Source organism: Astatotilapia calliptera, chromosome 9 (genome assembly GCF_964374335.1).
Source record: "Astatotilapia calliptera chromosome 9, fAstCal68.1, whole genome shotgun sequence".
In the NCBI taxonomy this organism is placed as follows: domain Eukaryota; kingdom Metazoa; phylum Chordata; class Actinopteri; order Cichliformes; family Cichlidae; genus Astatotilapia; species Astatotilapia calliptera.
The window spans coordinates 20,790,279-20,807,950 of NC_137430.1; the positions used below are offsets into that span (position 1 = coordinate 20,790,279).

A 17,672-nucleotide genomic window follows, 5' to 3' on the forward strand; every position below is an offset into this window, starting at 1 on the left:
GAGCCTTTAGATACTATCCTGTTTCACTAGTGGTAGCTATGCCTGGGCTTACACGCTCATCAACAATATCAGCTCCAGAATTCGAGTTAGCAAGATAAGCAAGAGCTGGCTATATACACAAACCAAACTCATCAAAATGTGCTTCATGTGCAGATCTTTATGCTGAAGACAGTGAGAGGGCAGGTTATATTTATTCTTCACGCATGGATGATGAAACAGAGTCAGACCAGGTACTGGAAAGCAGCAGTTCATGGTTAGGGTGACACTGGGATGCAGAGTTAGTCCATGCTCCCATGCAATGTCTCGGTAGTTATTTTAACAACCCCCCCCCCAGCTACTATATGCAACACTGTGTCCTCTGCTAGCTTACCGTGTCTGATGGTCACTGGCAGCTGGGATTGGCCCCTGGAGGTCTGGAACCACAGGTGAGCCCATGCTGTTCCGTGGCTTTGTCCCAGTTACTTCTTCCTTCCTGAAGGACTGGCGCACAGGCGAGCTTCTCTCCATGGTAACACTATGAGATGGCATGCCATGAGGAGGTCCACCATGGATGTCAATCATTCGTACCTCAGTCATCCGATGAGGGGATGGCGGAGGTGTCTTAGAACCCAAAGTCGGCAGCTGGCTGTTTCTGGACTTCTGCCTGTACAGAGAGGGGTGATCTATAGTGTCTGTAGGGCTAGGTCCACCATAAGAACTCGTGGAGCGGATGGAGGCACGGTGAAATCCCCCCATGGCATGCTCTGGACCATCAAGACCAGGGCTGGGGTGTGGTCCATGTGCTGCAGCAATGCCCATTCGTCCCTCTTGGAGGAGGTATGGATCTGCGTACAAGCCCTCATTCCCTCTAGAAAGAGTGTGGCTCTTTCCAGCCATATCCTCATCTGGCTTGACATCTCGTCTCTCTAGGATGGCGCTGGGACAAGGAGAGTTAGAGCGGGCCGGTGGGTTGGCATTGGAGATTCTGTCCCTTGGGATGGTGGCGCTCCCAGGTAAAGAGCCCTGCCGTGGGCCAAATGGGATTCTGGAGGGAGATGGAGGCATAGAGTGGGGCGTTGGGGGGAGTGCTGCTTGCAGTGGGTGGTGGGACGGGGGAACCATGGGAGGATGCCTTAGAGGGGGCTGGCCATCACGGCCGGCAAGTGCCATTTCACTGTGCATCTAGAAAAAAGAAAAAAAATCATAAAAACACCCCAAAAGAATGATTTAATATATATAAGTACACAAAAAGTTCCTTCTTTTAGTAGAAAATCTTAAATTAAAGATGCATATTTCTGTCAACTTCAGTTACTTCTTACTTTGTGTAGGTCTTGTAACTTTAGACTGGAGCTGCCCTTAAAACAAAAACATCTATCTATCTTACACTGTTGCTTTTCAAAGAATATATACTGTCAGCAAATTTTCCCAGAAGTAGAAAATAGTTCCTGGACACACAGCATATCACTCTAAGCCCTTGATATCGTGCCCACAGGCTTCCATATAAAACAATATTGCATGAAGAAGTAAAGACTATTCTCCCTGTTAAAAAAAACTGCACAGTTTCTGCTTTTTGAAAGAAGGTGAGGTTAAGTGTTGCAAATGCGCTCCAGGAGATAAGACTATGGCTTTCTACCAGAGGTTCATGGAAGCCTTTGGGGTTAGACAGTACCTTGGCTAATTTGCAACAGTATCTGTCTGTCTGAATAGCAAATACAGTCCACAGTTCTTTAGCTCAACCACCTTAAAGCTCTTTGAAGGCTAACGTGCAAAAACCTAACCTCAATTAATTGGAACACTTTTCTTGGTTAAGGGATATAGAAGAATAGTCAGTGCAAAAGTCTTAAAGGTACACAGTGTTCAGTCTTTACATTACTTCCTCTACTTTTATTTTGACACCTTGCATAAGGCAAGACTGTGTTTTGCTTAACGAATAAAAAAGAATTAAATTATTTCCTCTGCAAACAAAAAGTTACTTGATATGCAACATGCACCCTTGGCCAGCCATGCAGTGAAAGCAATAATGGAAATTTGATATCGGCTCAGAAAGAACAAGCAACAAAACAAAAGTCATTTCATTTTAGATTGGGTTTTCTTTAGTTTGTTTGTTTTTCTCTCGCTCTCTTCTTTACTGAACTAAACATGTACAAGCACATTTGAAACCTAAATTATAAACACAGACAGAATTCATGGATACACACTCTCCTAGAGGGTGTCACAAGTGGGTATGAATCGAATCTGTTTTCCAGTCTAACTTTCTATTCCCGTCAAACACACAAACTATTGTTTGTCCGACGTATGACTCACAGGTCTCACCTAAAAGTCAAGACAAGTCAAAAACGTAACGCAAAGTTTTTGTGTTTTCAGTCTCGTCATTATTTATTACTTCCCAGAGTGCCAACAAAGATTAGCACAGTGAGGTGAACAATAAAGTGGGTGTGACCCTTGTGTGTGCAAGAGTAGGTGTGAACTGGAAAACAACAAATGCACACAGAGAATACAGTAACAAAAGAGCACAGGCTTGGCTGTGGTGACAACAGTAAAAAGAAAGAAACTTTGTAGCAGGGAAAGTTCACGCAGCAGTAAATATGACTGCAACAAGTCCGACCAAGCAGCAAAACACTAAGACTTCAGCGCAAAGAGCCACTGCTGACCGTCACAAAACCATAAAGACTTCTACTTTTTAAGGTGCACACTCTGAAGCCCTAAATAACATCTGACTGCTTTTCCAATCCCTGCAAAGCCATATAAGAACATTTTTAGCCAAAAGGCATCAGCTCTCAATCCCAAACAGATGTTGCACCTTTGAAACACCGACCAAAACATCTAAAAATATCCCTACAGTACAGAGATCTCCTTGCTTTGTGACAAAACAAAGAAGTAGAAGCTCGAAAAACAAGCACATGCGAAACCATATCAGGCAAAAAAGATGCAATTTATCTCCCAGACCTTTCTCCTTTCTCCATCAGTCTCTTAAGCTTCCAATTATGAGAGCGGCATGTCTAGTAGGAGTTAACAAAAGTTGCCTCAATCTCTTGGCCTGTCAGAGTTGGAGCGAGTTTCCCGACTAATTCACAGACGTTTCAGAGCCTCACAGCGAACAAAGCAGGCCAGATAAAGAAGAGTCGTGCTGCAATGTTTGTGAAGAAAGTTGTAAATATTTAAAGAGCTGATCGAATGGCTGAGTGTACTATGCGGATGTGCTGTAGGGCACTAAATGGTGTTGGTGAAAGAAAACACTAATTATTAGAATTGTAAGTTGACACAAGATGAGCTGTCATCTTTTTTTGGACAAAGACAAAAGAAAAAATGGTGGATTGTTTTTAGGAGAGCAAATCAGAGGCTAGCTAATAACTCAGCTACTGTTTCCAAAACATCTTCTTAACTGGTGTGTACATACTGTCTCTGTCGACAGCCACTATTGACTATACTGTATGAATTCAAAGCAAAGCTTGAGGCACTATCCCATACATATATAAATATATGTATCAGTAAAGATTAATGAGTCAAACTTTTGAAATGCAATTGCAGGAGAGTTATTTGACCGCCTGAAGTTTATCAAGTTACGTGTCCATTCCTGTGTACATCTATCCAACTCGTATTATTGCAGCAGTTGTTTTTATAACCAGAGACAGCTCTATGCAAGTTTCGCTTGCCAGACATTTTCAAATCGATAGCCGAGATGACTGCAGATCTCAATTTGAATCAGATCTGAGGCCTGGCATCCCTGCAAGGCGAGGGCATTCTCTACGGCCCAAACACATGTGAGGTGCACCTTCAGTGAAACAGTGTTTGAACAGGTGCTAATTAAGCCCTAGCGACACCCTTTTTTTCCTTTGTGCAGCCAATTTTCTATTTCCTCAATAAAAGAGGTTGAATTTTTAACACTGCCAAGAATAGAGAGGCTGATAAATATTACGTTGAAAACTGTGTTGAGTCTTAGAGCTTTTCAATATGTTTGTAAAGGAAGGGAAGTTTGCCAACAGCTTAACAGCTTGCTTGATGCGGAGCACGTTCATCAACCTCTGTTGTTGTATTTAAATAAAGCGACTTGACTGCAATAGAAGCAAACTCTCGAGTGGGAATCAATAAATGGCATTTTAGGTAGTTTTCTGTAGTGTTTACACTTAAAACACCACCCCACAGCCATCCTCTGTATCTGGGTCAGCTGCTGCTGGGTTAAAAAATGACGGCAACAATCTTTTTCTTTATGTTAGCATTGCACTGTGTTTGCATAGGAACCTTTAAGAAGTTGCTTCATACATTTCAGTTCATCGAGTTCCAAGCTCTTTTTTTAACACCTGCAGTTTCGACGAGAACCAGAATTTCAACAACAGCAAAAAAAAAAAAAAAGAAAGTTGGGGAAAAACTTCTCTACACAATTGGAGTTTTTCTGCTGATGTACTTTGAAACTTTTAAGCTCTCAAAGTAAGATTCCCCTTTTCACTTTTTCAGTATCTTATTTAGCCATCTTTTTTTTTTTTTTTTTTTGAAGAGCCGTCTTTTATTCGCCTCCCTTTGAAGGACCCGATTGGAGAAAGTCAGCAACTTGCCTGTCAGCAACAAAGAATAAAAAAGAATTTCTGCAGCACCTCAATGTCACTGTGGCATCTGAATGAAGAGCTCTTAAAACCATCACCTTAGCTGCCTCATCACTCCTTTAAACTTAACCAATTTCACTTTAAACTTAGGTGACCATACGCAGCACTGCATGTAGTGTTAGTATAGCGGGGGTTAATATTTAAAGCAAAGCAATTGTGCCAAAATGCTAACTGTAACTGGCAGACGGACAAAGCGAGGACAGATGACTGGTCAGGGCAGATTAGAGGAGCGGATCTGAGGAGGAACAGTAGACGAAAAAAAAGGCTCTTTGGGGGTTTTAGTTTGTTACATCAGCAGGAAATAAACAAGATAGAATCAGAATAAAAGAAAAGAGATTAGAGCAGATATTGGGAGGAAGAATTCAGAGAGGAAATAGTCCTGAGAGCTGAGTCCAATTGTCCCTTAAACAAGTCGCACCAGAGCGTGTAGAGGACGGCCAAACGCAGGCCCCTGGGAGAACAATACAAGACCCCCTCTGAAGAGATTAACAAGAGGCAGGGGGACATTCCTTCCCTTTACTGCATACAAGATGTGAGAAACCGGAGACCGGGCTCGCTATTCTATCTGCAGCAAATCTTTTCTCTACTCAGCTGCCGCTTTTAATGAGACAATTTCACTGCTGTGCTGTGGACAGTAAAGTACTCACCCTGACATCGCCATTGGTAGGTCGGGGTCCATGGTTGAATGCCTGTGCTGGATCTTTGTGGTAAACCTTCAGGCAGGAGTGGTCTGTGATGTTCCTGTAGGAGGAAGAGGTGCTCAGTGGTAAGAATTTAGCCCAGATATCGCCATCAGACAGCGGCCGATCCTGCCTCAGTCGGGTTCTCTGCAACAGCCCCACCAAGGGCACATACCCCGACAGAGGCTCTGACTGTTCGCTATTACCTGACATTCTCTCTAAATATTCAAAATCCATAAAAATATTAACTAATACTATCTTGCTACATGAACTGAGAGCACACCTGCTGTTTCATGTCCTGGGCTCAATTTAACTATGACATTATGGTCGCCCGTACAGCCCTTAAGCTATGACGAGACAATTTTTTTTACAGCCCTGATAAAATATTACTCACAAAGTACACATTGCACTTGAGCAGGAGCTCTGCAGGCAAAGGGCAAAGTTCGTATGCCTTCAAGAGTAAAGCCTTTCCTTCTGAAAAACAACTACAACAAATGGCTGCCTGCTTTCTCAGAAGACAGAATCTGCTGTATTACTGATAAGACATGCAGGTGAATATCAAAGTAGGATAGTACTGGTATGTATGTTTATAAATGAAGCAATGAGAGCTTTTAAAAAAAAAAAAGCAAATATTTCTTAAAGATTTGCAAAGTCAAATTTTTTCATTAAGACTGGCAACAACCACCAGGAAAGGTATCAAAGTCAGCTAAAAGTAAACCTTAGTTTGTTTACAGTTAATGCTCTTTTTTTTTTAAACTTTCTCTTTAACATTGAAGGAAAGTGGAAGTGAGCCCATTTCCTGACCAGTGACATTTCCTGTTCAGGGAGAGCTGAAGAAGGAAGAGGATGGAAAGTGTTCACAGTGGGTAAATGGAAATAGGTCTATCCGATATCCTCACATTGTTCCATAATGATGTTTGTACAGGATCAACATTGCATCTGACCAATCACATTGTTATGATGTCATAGCTTTGTGACTTGGGGAAGAAAACTGCCGATGTCCACTCAGGAAAAACATCCAAAAAGGGGGCGGTTAGGGTCAGGGTTAGGTTTGAGGGTTAGGATGTGTCGTGGTTTGGGTTAGGGTTACGGGACTATAGTTACGGTTATGGTTAAGGGGTTATGGTTTGGTGTGTTGTGTGACGCTGTTTCTATGTCATAAAACTTTGACATCACGTGTGATTGGTCACTTGCAGCATTAGTTATATCGATCCAAGAGCAACACCAACACGACAATATCAGATCGACCTAAGGAAATAATAAACACAGTATGCGATGGCAAATACATGCTCCCGATCCGTTTCTGTTACCATGTTTATCACATGCAAACACAGTGCATCTTTACCTGACATCAGCAAGTTCGTAATACACGTTCCTCATGTCGTCTTTGACGTACACGGCAACACTGGGTGACTCCAACATCTTCATGTTGAGCTGCTGCGGGAAGGCACTGACAAAGAGAGCTCTGATTGTGTCAATGCTGGTGATCTCATTGGGCATGCGAATCTGTTTGGTCTCGTCTCCGTACTGCAGGTACAGTACACCTAAAGGCAGGAAGCAGGGAGACTTGGTGATTAGTCCTTTCAAATGTTTCCCGTGACTAAGACAGTCCTATTTGAATTCCATAACTTGCATTAGCAGTGACGCATTGTTTCACTCCCATATGTTTTCTAAAGGCCTGAAGAATTTCAGCCCTGCACGCAGTGTTAATCTGTCAAGACAAATAGAACATTTCACGCAGTTCACTGAAATTGTGACGGTGTTATTCCAATTACAAACCAGTGGTCTGCTTTTACTGTTGAGCTACTGTATAGAGTACTGACTGTGCAAGAATGCTCAATATATTGCAGTAAAATCATTGGGCTTATGTTATTTCATGTTAGTGCAGTAAACAATGCCAAAACTGTGGTGGTTAAACAAAAAGGGACGCTTGTAGAAGTTTGGGTTGGTTTAAAAACCCTTCAATGGTGAAAAAAATAAAATAAAATAAAACATCTAACAGCATAATTCCAGCCTTGTAAAAAGAGTTGGCAAGGGCCCATGTGACACGTCTGGTCATGGCCGCTCAGTGCAGATTACTGGCCGGACTCAAATTTTCAAAAGTTCCCGGTGTTTTTTTTCTTCTTTTTTTTGTTTTGGTGCAATTTGGATCAACTCCTGCACAGTCCCGAACGGATAAGAGAGTCTGAATTGGGCTTCAGCATTTATTCTCAGTTGAACTGTGGCTTGGAAAGCATCAAAAACAAAAGTGCATGAATGTAATCATGTTGTGTGCAGGCTTTTGCTAAATATTTGTAATGCACTGCGCTGAATCTTTTGCTTATCACTTGCACAGGATAAATTATTTGGTACAGGCAGTGAGCTTGGGGGTGGGGTCAGGAAGAGAGGACAAAACTAGGGGTGGATCAGTACAAGTTGTGCATCAAACAGACCAAAGCTTGAACCTCTGAACCCTGGGTGTGGCATTTGTACTGTGCTTTAGAAAAACAGATGGCTCTTGAACAAAATTTATGGCCACGCCTACAGAGCAGTTGTATAAACAGTGCTGGGGGGGGGGAGACAGAAAAAAAACATTTCTATTTTCAATCTGCGATTCATTACCTCAAACGGCTTTGTGCTGATCTTCACAGGCAATCAGTGGCAACAATAGAACGTAATGAAATGATCAAAGCAGTTCAATCAGCTCGTGTTGTTGTTTTGCTCATATTTCATAAGAAATCATCCAAAATGTCACATTTCATTAGCTGCAGAGGCAAAATTGTCACTTGTGCATTTGTGCACTGGAAATAACTTGCTTTAAGGAGAGGAGGGTTTGGTTTTACTTGGTGTAACCCCATAAAAGGAGCTAGCCAGTAAAAGCTACCAGATGTTGGTGAAATATTATACAAGATCCTACATGCACCACGAGACAGAGTGAGACAGAGAGTGAGAGAGAGAGAGAGGGCAAATCCAGGAAATAAAATTGCTGAGTCTATCCGTTGCTTTCTCTCTCTGGTCTGTCTGGGTTCCTGTGTTGGAAAAACTTAACAAAGTGCCCATTTGCAGAATAAATTCATCTTTCCCCTGAGAGCTGTTACGTTAACGGCCGTGTAGTTTTCATCCAGATGTTCGCAACTAGGGCGAAAGAATTTGATGACAAAGCACCATTGATTGAGATTGCATCGTGCACACCTCTGTACTCTTATTTGCTATGACAAAGTTGAATAGCTCAGTTTTAACAGCTGCATTCCTGAGCACCTGGTTTCACTGAGGACTGGAAACAAATAGCTAGTGGGTTTTTCTGACCAAATGGGCACAGTTTTTCCACATCTTTCCAGTAAGACACAAAAGTCTAAAACAAATAAAGTCTAGAAATATATGCTCATCGCAGCGATTGAAATGCAGCGAAAAGGCAGACGACTATAATGCACCCGCAAAATGAAGAAATTCAATACACTTGATGCCACACTTAAGGATGAATTTGATACTCACGTTTGAGGTTTTAAGGAATCCCTGTTTTTCTGCTCGCTGTTAAGATGCTCTCAAAAAGCCAGAAGCTACTACACCAAAAAGACACTTAAAAGTCCCAAATGTCTGCTGGGACCAAGCGAAGCGTGTGCCTGTCTGTTTGTGTGTGTGCATGTGTGTGAGAGGCAGTGGTGGGAGGGACAGTGTTGTGAAGTGGTGCCCCCCACCTCCCCCCTTTTTTTCTCCTCCCCTTTTTCCTCACACCATAACCCCCCACTGTCTTAACACTCTGTCTTGATGTTTTTGATAGAAGGACAGAGAATGATGGGACATGTGTACGTGCATGTGTAGAAAAACTTTTCAGACAAAGCAAGAGGCACTACTGGCACGGGAAAGGAATACGACACCCTGCAGTTTCATTCATTTTCACTTTGGTCAAAAGTCTCTCAGATGCTTGCCTATTATCCCGTGGCAGACGCCTCGCCGAGTTGTAGGCTGCGCTGACGCTACACTTTGTTTGGAGAGTTTTCTAAGACTTTGCATCCCTCTCAGCCAAACACAGCCACCTAATTCTGCACAGCTCTGAGCCTTTGCTGCATATGTATGCAAATGTAGCACCGTGCACGTTGATAAGACGACCCGTTTCTAATCCTGTCAATACCACGATGGCACACTGTGGATGCTTTTCTCCTATCTTTCACTACAGAAGAAATGAATACTAATTAAAACAAAACTGTGCGCTCAGGTTGAGAAAGGAGGAAGGGTGGAGACTAGCAGACGGATGGAGTGAGAGGAACAGATTTGGACTTTTAGTGAAACAATGACATCATACTGTGGTTAGGAGCTATTACAAAGAGTTATGCCAAGGTTATGCTAAAAGAACGTGTCAAACATTACTAATGCTAGTTAATGCTGTGAGTCTTTAACAGGGCAGATACAGGAACTTCCTTATAGCAAATTTATTTGGGGATTTTGAAATAGAGCATTACAAGATTGTCAACTGAATTTTCTCAAACTAACAGAACTGCCATGAACCCAAAAACTAATATAACATCCAGCATACCTAGTGAGCGGTCCTTTGTCTGATTGGCCGATCGCACAACAGGCAGGCTGGCACGAACCCGGCTGCCACGGGTGAAGGTTGTGGGCGCTTCAGCCTCAGACATGGTGTCCAATGATTCCAGGGAGGCTAAGGACAGGTGGTCGACCTGGTCGCCGATACTGTGCTGGGTGCTGGCGCCGTGCTTTGGGCTTCTGCTCTGAAATGGGAGCACATGGAAACAACACCGTAAGAGCAATACCCTGTACACAAGTGTACACAAGATGATACTTTACATGCTTTAGTATTACATTCTCTCAAGGACACAACAAAAAAAAAATTTTTTTTCACAGTATAAGAAACTTCTTTGTGTTATCATGCATTTAGTGGAGCAGAAATAACACTTCCTGACAATGTCAGGTGTGCTGTGAGTCACACGCATTCTTTGCAAAGCGAGAAAAATAAATCTTTAATGGTGACTTTGACTGCAGCAACACACAAAAAACTATGAGTCTACTCATGCAAATGTGCAACAAAGTGTTAATACACGCACTACAGGATCTTCTGCTGCTATTAAATACACACCCACAGGTATGCATGGTTACTAAAAGTACCAACACCCTAAAAGAGTTCAAAGAGATTCCTAAAATGTTGTTCCAGAAAGAGAAATTTCTAGTAACCACTGATTAAACATCAGGACTTGTGTGATCAAAACGTGAAGATCAGTTCACTTCTCTGTAATCATATCTGCATGGCGTGGCATCCTCGAGCTAGGGATACAATAAGAAGATCTGTGACCTGACTCCTGAGCCCACTGAGCTATTGTGCGGTAAGGTAAGGTGAGCTCCACCTCAAGGGGAAAACTCTGAACACTGGGCTCTTTATGAAATTGCTCCCCTTTCTGGCAACAAAAATGGTGATGTAAAGCCATAGCAGATGAAGGCACAAGACTACCAGGCCAGGTCCTATGGGTTATCTTGAACAAGCCAGCCTGCACATGCTGCCATTATCTCACACTCATACTCGCAAGGGCAAAGAAAGAATGTACCAGTAAGCATATTAAGATAAGTGCAGTTGACAGATGTAGTTTAACCTGACAGCCAAGGCTGGCTGACAGACAGGGCAGACACTGATAGACAAGGGGGCACTTGGCTTTAGGAACATGGTCACAAAGCAGATGTTAGCGAGTGTGCGAACATGGTCACACAAACACACACTCTGACAACACTGCAGTATGATGCAGATAAGATAAAAGGCTGACTAACTCTGTGGGGCAATTGGATTTTCATCAAATACCTCTGAATGTCAAGCTCAGAGTGAAGGGAGGAGAGCATGGCCTGTAAAGACTGATGGAAGAAAAAAGAGGAGAGGAGAAAACAAAAAAGCAAAAAGCTTAGAAATGCCAGTGGGAGGTTGAAATGGAAAAGAAATGTTCATCCGACAAAACAGAAGAACCATGGCAACGAATCAATGTCGACGGCAGGCCATAGAACAGAGGAATGAGGCTAAGTGCAAAGACAGCCTAAGTGCAAAAGTTAAACATAGTCTAAAAAGTTAGATTGTATTTACTTTAAATCATCACTTTTTATATGCTTACGTTTGTTAAAATTAGCACTGACATGATAATCCTACAAATCCTACCTCTTAAAAATGTCTACAATAACATTAATTGCAGCCATTTATACAATGCCATATCCTTTAAAAAAAAGACCATTTAAGCTCATCAAACTTCACATCCCTGTGTGATGTTTGCTGAGTCAGTATGCAAGCATTTTTCTGAAGTACCGTCACAGCAGCTGGGCAAATTGGTGAGCCGCAACTCAACTTTTATAATTCCATTAAAATATGCTTATACTGCAGGACTCAGAGATTTAAAGTAATGAATAAAAATGTACTCTTATTTTGTTAATACATGACGATAGCCACTTAAATAATAATAACAATAATAAAAGAGAGGTCACACACAGTTGGGCTGTCACCTGAAACCAGTCATGTGTCTGGAATTTAATCTGACCACTGAATGATACATGACCTTATTCACTGTTGGTGGCCCTCCCACACTGCTTCTCATATGCTACTGTATCACCCCTGGGAGTGTTGAATCATTTTGGTTTCTTCCATCACCTGTAGGTAGTAATTATGTCAGAGTGGTCTGGCAGTGTAATCCAGTGTTTTCTAAAACTACCGAAGTGGAGAAAGCGGCAGCCACATTCAGACTTTAACTTTAAGTTCCCTTAAGGATCACATTTCTGAGTTTGCTGTGCGAATTGATAGCGTGGTTTCAGATGTGCTTGGCCATGAGGCTGATATCAGTAAACAAAAACTTAAATTACTCATAGTTTTGGCTGGAACTCAAAATGTAGGGGAGTAGAGGAAGATTAGATCATTTTGTTCTTTGCTGTAACTTAGTTAAGAACAGAGTGTTTCCTCCTTGATTGAAGGCTTTATGCTAAGCTAAGATAAAGGTAAGCTAAGCTATGCTAAGCTAAACCCCGCCTGGCTTCAAATGCATATTTAATTAGAAGGTCCTTAAACTATTAATTTTTTTTTTTCTTTTTTTTGCCTGTCCCGTTTGGCTCTTTTGCCCTCAGAATTGTTGTCTAAAGGCAAAGAAAGATGCCCAACGGATTTACTTTACCAAACTGACCATCCCAGCCTTGCCGTAATGGTCCATTTGATTCACCTTTTATTGTTTATTTTATTTTCACTTACTGAATACGGGACAGACTTGACTGGGGGAAAGAAGGGGAGAGAGAAAGAGGGAAAGAGAAACAGCTGAGAAGAGGGACGGGGGAGAAGGGCAAAAGACAAAAACCAACAGAACGGGCAGAGAAAAAAAAATGCATATATCAATCACCTGGGTCACCTGCTGAGAAAGAAAAAAGAAAGCAAGCAGAAGAGAACAAGAGTAATAGAATAAACAACATCACAATGATATATGGGAATATGACAGTAAATACTAAATGTTAAACATTATTGTGCAGCACATAAGATCAACAGAACACAGTGTGCTTTGAGGTAGGAGCCAAAAAGGGTGTAGTTTGTGGGTGTGATCACCCGTGTGTACACCTGTGAGCATGGACGCGCTTGTTTTTTGTTTTTTAAAAGGTTCCTTCATGTAATAATCTGCTAGAGGGTGTGGGGGGGCCACAGCCCCGTCCTCCAGGGCATGAAGCAGGTGTGGAGGAGATCAAAACTCCAGACATCCAGAGGCCCTCAGAACACAAGAGACCAAGGAAGACCAACAGAGGGGCAGCTGCGCCACTGTCCCGGAAAGAGCTGAGGAGAGTCCTAGATGAGGGCTCACTCAGCAGCCGCGGAGCAGAAGCCAGGGGGAGTTGCAGTGACGCGCCCGTGAGCTCCGCCGGCAGCCAGCTGCACCTGAGTGACCGAGCCCCAGGCCGAGAGGCCGGGGGCACCCCACCTCCGAAGTGGCCCGAGCGAGCCCCAGGCTCCAGGCCCCGATAAGCGGCCGCCAAGGAGTGAGCCGGTGTGTACCTGGACGCCCACCCCCGGACACAAAGAACCACCAACGCACCGATGTCTGAGGGAGTCCGCCACTGACAGGGGAAGTGGTGGTAGAGGGAGATAGGCCTCCAAACCTTGGAGGGCCTGAGATGTCCCCAGAGAGGTGGCGCCTGACACCCAACCTGACATATAGACACAGACATACAGGCACACACAGATACAAACAACCATTCCCACCCTCATGCTCTCATATGCACTTACTCCACACTCAACCAACGTGGAGACAGACATAAAAAGACGCTGTACACACGATCACACTCCCCAAGCGTACTCTACAAACCGGGTCTAGGTGCCCCCGCCCCTGGAGGGGGGAACTGCACCCAGACCCAGGTGGTGTTTCCCTTTTCCCTGCGGTGGGGGGAGGCAGACCGCCCCGACTCTGCAGCAGCAGGAAGGCTCCACACTCCAGACCGCAGTCGGACGGCCAACTCCTCCTCCTAGCCCCCCTGCTCCAGCAGGTCGCAGAGAATGGGGGTGAGAGAAGACTCCAAACTTCCCTCCACCCGCTCATTGTAGTGTTGATGCATGTGTGTTTTAAGGTGCATTTAAAACCCAGGAGGGCTTGGAGCTACCTGCCAGAGAGCAGCAGGTAAGCGCATGGTCCCTCCTGCTAGCCCTCAATGTCTATGTGTATTTAAAATTGAGAGGTGGGCAACGATGCCAGGGGTGGGGTGTACACCCTGATGGTACTTTGGACTCCGTGTATCGTGCCCACCCCCAAGATCCTATATGTATGTGTAATGAGAGTGTGAGTAATGTGAATGTCTAAGTTGTGGGATAAAATTGAGGCAGAGGCAGCCAGAAGGGGACAGAGGGGGGGGGGTAGCCTCCTCTGCACCCTGGTGACATACCCCTACTCCAAGGCCCTGCATGTGTGGGTGGTTGTGGTGGAGCGGGAAGAGGGAGGCAGCTGGAGATGGGGAGGGAAGGAAGGGAGGGGCAAGTGACCCCTCCCTGGGGCCAGCTCCCCCGCTGACCCCAGTAGGCACCCCCACACTCCGCGACCCGCCAGGGAAAGGGGGCCCAGGCCCATCCAGACCGGGGCCCAGTGCAGCAGCGCCGCCCGGCCCCACAGAGCCCGGGACAGTCCACCCAACCCCACCACAGAGAAAACTGCACCCACCCCACCATCCACTCATCTTCCAGACTACATAAGACAATAAACACCCAGGCTGAGATCTTCCTCCACCTCTCCTGTATCTCCCCCTCCTGCAGAGGGAGCTCCTGAGGAGAGGAAAGCTCCTGCAAGATGTGACAATCTCCCCCACCAGTTGAAGAGCCCCCCAGGTGGCTCGATGCACCGGCGGCACCCTGCTCCAGGGCCGGGCCCCCATGCACCCACCCGCCCACAACCCCGGCAACACACCAACCAGGACCCAAGCCCCCGAGGCCCGGTCCGGGTCCCAGCCCAGAGACGGCGCGCCCCCAGAACCTCACGCCCATCCCGGACCCACCCAGGGGCAGCCAGGCTACCAGGTCAGTAACCCACGTCCGTCAGCACAGACCCTCCCCTAGCCCCGCTGCACGCAGCCGCGAGGAAACAGTCACCTGAGAGCCAACAGAGCCCCTAACCGGACATGACCGCTACCCCGGGTTGAGCCCCCCAAGGAAGATGCCTCCGGGGAACCCCCCGACGCCCTAAGCCTGTCCCTACCCCCACACCAATCACAACAGTGAAGGCGGGACCAAACTATGACCCCCCACCCCCACTAGGTGATGGAGCTGATCAAAGGAGCCCAGAGCAATTGATCTGATGTGGTGGCAGAGGCTGTATCAAGACTAATGTAGTCTAATAGATAATTTCTATATTGGTTAGAATTAAGATTATTTTTATTTTTCCAGTTCATGAGGACTGTTTTCTTGGCTATGCATAGGGCAGTGAAAACCATATGGGCTATATTCTTTTCTGAAGTGACATTATCTAAGCTGCCCAACAAACACACTAAGGGGGAAGTTGGAATGTTACATTTCAGACACTTCGATAAGTCTTCACATATCTCGCGCCAAAACTTCTGAACTGGTGGACAGAACCAAAGAGCGTGGATATAATTGTCCGGTGAATTGGTTTGGCAGTGTGAGCAGTTGTTGGTAGACGTAAAGCCCATCTTGAACATCCGATGACCTGTATAGTGCACTCTATGTAATATTTTGTATTGAATTAATTGAAGACTGGGATTTCTAATTAGATGAAAGGTTTTTAAGCAAATCTGAGACCAGAAGTTTAGGTATAAGTTAACTGATAAATCCGCTTCCCATTTTGCAATAGGAAGTGATATTGATTCATCTGTTTTAGAAAGCATTCTGTATATTTTGGATAGTAATTTGGGGGGTTTAAGAGTAAGAAATTGAACCACACTTGGTGGTGTTTGTAGTTCAACTTGACCCGGTTTAAATTTCTTTTTTACTATGGATTTAATTTGTTGATATTCTAAAAATCTTTTCTTGTTGATCCCATATTGTGTAACTAGTCCGTCAAATGAAATAAATTCTGTTCCTTCTAGTATATGTTCTAAATATTTGATTCCTTTATCACTCCAATCTGAAAAGTTTATCATATTATTGTTTTGTAATATGTCAGGGTTGTTCCAGATAGGTGTACGTTTGCATGGGATTAATGAAGACGCCGTCAATTTTAGAAACTCCCACCATGCTGTCAGAGAAGAGCTGATGTTGATGCTTTTAAAGCATTCATGTCGTTGGATGTTTGAGCTGATAAATGGTAGGTCTGAGATCTCTAGATTATTGCAGAGTGCTTGTTCTACATCTAGCCAAGGTTCATCTAAGAGGGTGTGTTTTAGCCATCCTGAGATAAACTGAAGCCTGTTGGCTAAGAAGTAGTGCTGAAAGTTAGGCAGTTCTAGTCCTCCTTTATCCTTGGTCTTTTGTAGTGTTTTTAAGCTTATACGTGGGGGTTTATTTTTCCAAAGGAATTTGGACATACATGAATCTAGAGATCTGAACCAATCTTGTGGCGGTTTAGTTGGGATCATTGAGAATAAATAATTTATTTTTGGTAAGACCATCATTTTTATAGCGGCAACCCTTCCCATGAGTGATATGGGTAGACATTTCCATCTAGCCAGATCATCTTCTACCTTCTTTAAAAGTGGGATATGGTTTAATTTAGTTAGATCTGCAAGCTTGGGAGAAACATTAATACCTAAATATTTTATATTTCCCGATTGCAGTGGTGTAGAAGAGGAATTATGGAAGGAGCAATTAATCGGTAGGACTGTAGATTTTGACCAGTTAATTGAGTAATCTGATATTCTTGCAAAAGAGTTTATCAATTCAATCACCCCAGAGATATTGGTTTGTGAATTTTGGAGAAAGAGTAACACATCATCCGCATAAAGGCTGATTTTATGTTCCACGTTCTTGCATTTTATGCCCTTAATTACTGAATTCTGTCTAATTGCTGCTGCTAGTGGTTCAATAAAAATTGCAAATAGTGAAGGGGAGAGTGGGCATCCCTGCCTGGTGCCCCTCAAGAGACAGAAGCTGGAGGATGTCTGGTCATTTGTTCTAACACAAGCTGTTGGGGAATTATATAATATTTTTAACCAGTTTATGAAAGAGGATCCAAAACCAAATTTGTGTAAAGTTGCAAATAGAAATTTCCAGTTAACTCTGTCAAATGCTTTTTCTGCGTCTAAAGAGAATATTGTAGTTTCTAGGTTTTTACTGTATGAGTAGTCTATCAAATTAAGTAATCTACGTGTATTTGTTGATGAGTGCCTACCTTTTATGAAACCAGTTTGGTCAGGATGAATTAAGAGGGGGGTTATTTTCTCCAGTCTCTTTGAGAGAGCTTTGCAGATTATTTTAAGGTCTACATTTATAAGGGATATTGGACGATAGCTTGAGGGATATACAGGGTCTTTGCCTGGTTTTAGCAGGAGATTAATGTTTGCAGAATTCATATTTGATGGAAGTCTGCCCTTTTCTTTAATTTCCAACAACGTTCTGTAGAAAACTGGTGCTAGAATCGACCAGAATTCTTTGTAGAATTCTGCAGGAAAGCCATCTGGACCTGGAGCCTTATTATTGTGCATACTTATCAGGGCTTCCTGGAGTTCACCTGGTGTCAGTGGTGAATCCAGTGCCATTGCTTGAGTGTCCAATAATTTTGGAAGAGTTATATTGTCCAAAAACTGATCAATTTCTTTTTTAGATGGGTTTATTTGTGGTGAATACAACGTTTTATAGAAATTCCTGAAAATGTTGTTTATTTGTATCGGTTCATATAATGTGTTCCCAGATGAATCTTGAACAGCACATATAGTTGTTTTTTCTTTATTTATTTTTAGCTGGTTTGCTAGAAATTGACCGGATTTATTACCATGTTCGTAATTTTGTAGGCGTAGTCTTTGTACTAGAGATGGACCGATCCGATATTAC

General features: G+C 43.6%; 1 protein-coding gene across 17 annotated transcripts in view; it reads right to left on the reverse strand.

Annotated features, from left to right (window-relative positions):
* Positions 1 to 17,672, reverse strand: part of kiaa1217 (KIAA1217 ortholog) — a 132,470-nt gene that overhangs the window by 17,477 nt on the left and 97,321 nt on the right. For 14 of the 17 annotated variants that reach the window (XM_080306038.1, XM_080306034.1, XM_080306033.1 and 11 more), the window contains exons 3-7: positions 11,009 to 11,089; positions 9,768 to 9,963; positions 6,603 to 6,801; positions 5,225 to 5,318; positions 371 to 1,161 (exon numbers count right to left, since the gene is read on the reverse strand). In XM_080306038.1, the coding sequence (XP_080162164.1) occupies positions 371 to 1,161; positions 5,225 to 5,318; positions 6,603 to 6,801; positions 9,768 to 9,963; positions 11,009 to 11,089 (1,361 nt within the window). The remainder of the gene's footprint in view (positions 1 to 370; positions 1,162 to 5,224; positions 5,319 to 6,602; positions 6,802 to 9,767; positions 9,964 to 11,008; positions 11,090 to 17,672) is intronic. The other 3 variants (XM_080306041.1, XM_026179750.2, XM_080306042.1) reach the window with 1 other exon arrangement.